Source organism: Nelumbo nucifera, chromosome 2 (genome assembly GCF_055504915.1).
Source record: "Nelumbo nucifera cultivar China Antique chromosome 2, China Antique-T2T, whole genome shotgun sequence".
NCBI lineage: Eukaryota > Viridiplantae > Streptophyta > Magnoliopsida > Proteales > Nelumbonaceae > Nelumbo > Nelumbo nucifera.
The window spans coordinates 52,413,357-52,419,136 of NC_142650.1; the positions used below are offsets into that span (position 1 = coordinate 52,413,357).

The window sequence follows — 5,780 nt, forward strand, 5'->3', positions numbered from 1 at the left end:
ATTTGTTTTCGACTTTGGACACAGGCGGCGATTTCGTGGAGCACCGCACTCCCTTGACCCTCCTTCCGAGTTGTGGAAGCAAGCAACTCCTCAGTCAGCACCATAGTCATTATGCAACATCATTTGTGTAGAAAACTCTAAAACCCTCCAACGTCCAACAGCTCAGCTCTCCTTGGTGGACGGCCATGGAAAAGAATTCTCTCTGGTTCACTGTTCTTGTCACCATTCTAAAGAGAAATGATGATACCCACACGACAGCACTATTCCACACCCAGATGCCATTTTGGAGCTTGGTTTGGCTTCCGGTACCAACTCAAAACCACAACAGCCTAGAATGGTAGGTTATGGGTCGTTCCGTGTAATCAACACGGAAGCTTTGGACTTTTAATCTTGGTTCATAATGGAAAGGATATTTTGTTCTGCAAGCCATCAATGTTTTGATTAATTTGGAGTCTCCTTCAATCCAAATCTTCTTTGCTCTGGTCTCCTTTACCAAATCTTATAAATATCAGGTTAATCATTCTTTCTAATTTGAGCTCGTTCTAAGTCGCATCATGATTCATGATAAGGTGTACTTATCTTCAAGGCAGGGTCGAGATCCATCAGAGTAAAGGGGATCATAGACGTTCTATCTCCACTCTTGGAAACAATTACGACTCCAAACGGCATAAGAATACAAGTTTGACACACATGGAAAGGTAAAATCTTTGAAGCCATCCGAATAGAAGAGCTTCTCCCTTGATCTTGACCTTGAAGAACACTTCTAGACGGATCAGAAATCACATCAGATGCTTTCTCTCGAAAACTCTTCACTCCAACAGTGAACAATGTAAAAGCAGCTGTTCAAATAATGAATTTACTAGGCTCATTTTTATTTCAATACAGGGGGCGGAGCCAGCAGTTTTCCAAAGGGATTAACAGAGGCATATCCACCAGTAGCCCAAAAAAAAAAAAAAACAAAGAATTTTGTGTGTTACCCATTTCTTTTTCACCAATTTGCTTTCTGTTCTAGCTTCACAAGAAATTTTAAGTGGGAAAGAATCAAAGAGAATAGGAAATCCAATGGGCACATGCAGAAAAGAGAGATCTATTTTGCTCTTTATCAAATAATACATTATTCAAACCAATAATTGAAGCCCAATTAGGCCATCATATGTCAAAACTGAATGGAGGAATTAGAAGAAAAAATGGTGACTGTGCAATAAAATAGTTGAAATGGACTATATCTTCTATTCTTTGATTGGGATGATGCTTATATTCCTGGGACTCTATTTGCCTTCCACATATCTTCTTTTGATCCCACCTCCTTAAACAAAGCTACGCCGGTCTTCCTCAACTTGTGTAGAACACTGGAACTAGTGATGATGGCACATAGAATTAGGAGCCTCAAGATCCCTCTCTCGGAAGCAAAACTCATATGCTGCCACAACCTATGAATTGGGCTAGAAAACAATTCTTTACACAAGCCCATACTATCTACCTGTGCTATCTCTGCAGAATGGGAGTTTTTCATTTTACAGTATTACAGAAGGCCCATAAAAGGGAGGAAAAAAAAACCTCTATCTTTGCACAGCAGATCCGTGGTTCTTTACACCTATTTGTTGCTGTCTGGTTCGTGCCCGTGACTTTTCACAAACACACCCAGGAAAAGGATTTGCATAGAAGTTCTCCTCAAGTCTGGGGAACTCTCCTATCTGTCTTGGATATGGTGATCCAATCCTATTACGATGCAAACTCTTCACTTCTGATGAGAATTGTTCCCAAGATATCACACCCTCGTCCATTTGATCAATCAGTTTCACAAAATTTTGCCTGAAAGGGGGGGAAACAAAAGCAAAAATATCAACTCATCTATTTGCAGCATTTTCACAGGCAAAAAAGGTCATGTGTACATTTCCTGTCCACCTTGTGCACTGCATGTAAAGAGATGAAAGAAAATAAGATAGAGTTTCACTTGCACTAAATACCTGTCAGGGCTGATAGTCTTTTGGAATCCTTCAAATCTTCTATGGCCCTGTACTGCCTTGGCCATATTCCCATCGTAGGTGTAAACAAAGACATCACTCTCAAGGGCCACAATATAGTCCATTGCAGCAAGGCGATTTTGAAACTGCTTGAAGGGCTTCAGCTCCTCTTCTGTTGCTAGACTGGAATGGGTGAAGACATTTGGGTATTCAGCACGAAGTGCAGCAATGCTATTGCTACCATATATCTCTCCTGCAACTATATAGATGTTTGTGGTAGAAGGATAACCCATGGCCTTGAGGAACAAAGCAGCCTCTCTAGGGGACATTGGGCATCCCCCTTGAAGCCTCCGCTCTTTGCTGTCAATGTCCTTTTCCTTCCAATGCTTGACATTGTACCTCATAACACGAAGCTCCTCAGATTCTTCTGAGGTAAGATTGTGGCTGCATCCTGTGAATGCAAGCATGTCTTTTTCATATCTGCAATTTAAATTAGCCTTGTTAATTGAGATAAACAGTAAAGAAGAGCAAATTTGATGGAGATGATATCCCTGGATAGATACCTTAAATGGAGTGCAATGTATGGGTTGCTTTCATTTCTAAGTCTATCTACCAATTTCATTCCAAGCTCCTCAATCTCACTTGTGTACCGGAGTGCCTGGTAATTTGCGCGACATCGAAGCTTCTGGATTGAACTGGAGAGACCATTATTGGCAAGTCGAGAATCAGTATGTGTAAACTTCAACACCTTATGCTGCTTGAGTAATGGGACCATCTCTTCTCTGTAGTAAGAAGCCTGCAAAATTTAAAACAAACTGTTGTATTGCAACAGGGAGTTGGGAAATAGAAAAATCCCTTTACATTTAAAAGCTTTTGACTGTCAACAGACCTTCGACCAGGAAACTGGGGCCTTTAGCAGCGGTATGACAGATGCATATTCAGGTGGCAATAACTCTACTATCTCTATATCATCTTTCAGAACTTCTATGAAGCGCTTCCAGTTGAAAATATCTTTAAAATCACTGCAAAAATCAATAGGTCAAAAATCAAATAAATGCATTTTATATTGTAGTTTCCTTTCTACTAAACTAAAGTAAAACCAACAATTTCTACCTCGGATCTGTCCAAAAGGAGTCATGATCCAGTGAAGGAAGAACCAAAGTGGCATTCATGATTTTTGCTACTGCTACCATATCACATATCTGCATTCCAATTCGTGCATGGAAGGTAAGTTTTTTTTTCTTTTTTTTTTGTCATGACAACAGAAGGTAAGATGATGCGAAAAATGGAAAGGAACTTGCAAGGTTGGCAAGAACAAAAAAAAAAGAAAGAAAGAAATAAAAAGCATAATATACTAAAAAACTTGCAAGTGAAAACACATACTCCTGTCCTCATCTGATTCAGTCCACCATTAGCATGAACCAAAATATAACCGTTTGTCTTCTGCAACCCCCCTAAAGAAAAAATATTCGAGAAATAAGATAAGAAGCAAGGAAAAGTACTTCACAGCAAAAAGGTTTTGGGGTAAGATAGTTGAGACATACTTGTTAGATTCTTTTGTCGATTAATGCATTTGTGGTAATTATCGCTGTTTGGTTTCATCCAAATTTCAGGAACCTGTAGAACAAGAGTTCATTTAAAAATTAGAAAAATGTATTCCAATCTACAGCCAAGGCAATGAATTATCTACTCAACCAAACTTAATTAGGCCCATGTCAAGTGTTTCAATAATTCATTTAAAGACAACTAACCCAGCAAAATTTCGTAGCTATGAAATAAAAATCCAATCACAGAAAGAACCGAAAGAGAAAACTACCGACACAAAATCATATCTCAAAATGGTGAAGAGCCATTTGTTCAGGACAACAGAGCATCAATTAGACAAGACGGTACCTTATCAATACCAGCATATTCAGATGTTCAGTGTAACACGCCATCAAAAAGTCAGAAAATGGGATGATTAATCGTTATAAGATATGCTTAGTCTAAGCTAAGCTTAATACTTTCACCGAACCAGATTTTACTTTTTTTCGCGATTTTGTCATTTAATGCTTAACCAGGGTCATGATCAATATTAACATTTTCTGGTTTGTTAGAGCTTGTTTTCAAAGTCCAAATGAAAATATACAATAGGAAGAGGAAAAGCGGGATAGATCCAAAACAGAATTAGATCATTGAAGACCATGATGGGCGACATATACAAGCAACCATCCTAAAACAAATACTAAAATCAATTCAAGAGGCTATGCAGCAAATTGCACACTTACAGAAAAATAGACTTTTATTTATTACCTTCAATCAATTTTTAGAAACTAATTCGAGAAAAAAAAATTATTGAATCAAAGAAACAAAACAAACAAGATTCTCAAAGTTTTATTACATTTATTGTAGTCCACTGTTTCCATCTCTGTAGCAAGAAACAATGAATCGAAAACCTGAAGGAAAAAGATCCAGTTTCCCATTATTGAAAAAGACAAGAAAAAAGAAGCAAGAGAGACCCAGAAAAATTTTATGTTGGAAATGAGTTGCTTCCTCGGAAGAACTTTTTGAAAGAAATCGCAAGAAAAAGAATAAGCAGAACAAAATCTTAATCTTACCGGGAGCTTTTCGAAGACCCGTTTCGAGACCCCAGCCTGGCCGGCCTCTTTCTCGGTCACGGCCATCTGTGCCATTGCCCACTCCTCCTTAAAGGTCTGAAGAATAAAGAGCCCGCTCTCTCTCCTCTTCCCATTCATCTCCACATGGATATTCGTTAAAGAAAACTTCAAAAATACCGAAAATACCGCCAAACATATTAGCATCAGAATAATCCGCCGGCACAAGTTCTTCCCAGATTTGAAGGATTGCGCCATCGAAACCATCGACATAACCATGCTTTCCATGCTAAGCAGCAACCATTCCGGCAAAGAGAAGAGTCTCAGACGCACCAACAAATACCGAATCACAGGGTGGTGGTGATGGCAACCACCATTACCATCATCACTGGCACCGCTTTCTTCGTCTGTAAAAGCCTCGAAGCTAGATTTCTCTGCGTCTACGAAATCAGTCACTCTCCGCCTCGTCGTGGGCCCGGAGAGTCTCGGACTTCCATTACAGGAGTTCGCTCCACCACTGGCCGACATCAGTATAGAGGCCCAAAAATGGCAATCAGGGGGAAAACAAAACAAACAAGAAGAACAGGGATAATTGAAGCTTGCAAAGCAACGGCAATGGCGTCTTGAAAACCGTCGCTTCTCTTCCTGTGTAATTTTTCTTCTTCTTCTTTTCTTCTTTTTTTTTTTTTTTGTTTTCTCTCGTGGGTTTCTAAATACGGGCTCCGAAATCTATGGCGAATAGAGGGGTTTATTTGGCGTAGTGTGTGATTGATTTCATTCCTGAGGCTGAGGCCTGGCCTGGGTTTTAAAACCAACAGCCCCACGGCTTCATATTTCTATTCTCAAGGGCGTCGGTCTCTCTCTCTCTCTCTTATTTATTCACACTCTCAGGATTCTGGATCCTGGTGGTCTTCTCTTTGATGACTGAATATTACTGTATGTGACTAAGTAGCCCTTGGAAATCCCGAATCCTCCATTTATTTGTCCTCCTCCTGGAATTCACATATTTTCGGGCCCTTTGCTATAATTAGCTTAAATTAAATGTGCCCCTAAATCAATATAAAAGTTAAACTGTTACAGGAGTCGACTTTCCGTTTCCGGCACCAGGGTTTTTTCCTTCCGACAAAAGATCGGAGAAGACAAGTAGCGTACCAGCTCAGTATGCCGTTAGATGTAGGCGGTGTTTGAAATGGCTTTCTATCAAATTAGTGGCGTCAAATTA

At 39.6% G+C, this 5,780-nt stretch overlaps 1 protein-coding gene across 1 annotated transcript; it reads right to left on the minus strand.

Moving 5' to 3' along the window:
• Positions 1-1,071: 1,071 nt before the first annotated feature.
• LOC104601177 (O-fucosyltransferase 28-like) lies at positions 1,072-5,475 on the minus strand. The gene is made up of 8 exons (XM_010264419.3): positions 4,562-5,475; positions 3,509-3,581; positions 3,348-3,418; positions 3,078-3,166; positions 2,854-2,986; positions 2,528-2,760; positions 1,968-2,444; positions 1,072-1,812 (listed from the first exon to the last, which is right to left on the minus strand). Exons 1-8 carry the CDS (start codon positions 5,084-5,086, stop codon positions 1,560-1,562), a joined length of 1,854 nt encoding a protein of 617 aa, XP_010262721.1. The 5' UTR covers positions 5,087-5,475; the 3' UTR covers positions 1,072-1,559.
• Between the last annotated feature and the right edge of the window lie 305 nt (positions 5,476-5,780).

Bases quoted from the DNA above. Each gene is read 5' to 3' on its own strand.
- LOC104601177 (XM_010264419.3), bottom strand. From the start codon at position 5,086: ATGTCGGCCAGTGGTGGAGCGAACTCCTGTAATGGAAGTCCGAGACTC. The intron at 2,987-3,077 runs GTAGAAATTGTT...TGATTTTTGCAG, and splicing joins TCCTTTTGGACAGATCCGAG to TGATTTTAAAGATATTTTCA. The intron at 2,445-2,527 runs GTATCTATCCAG...TTTAAATTGCAG, and splicing joins TACATTGCACTCCATTTAAG to ATATGAAAAAGACATGCTTG.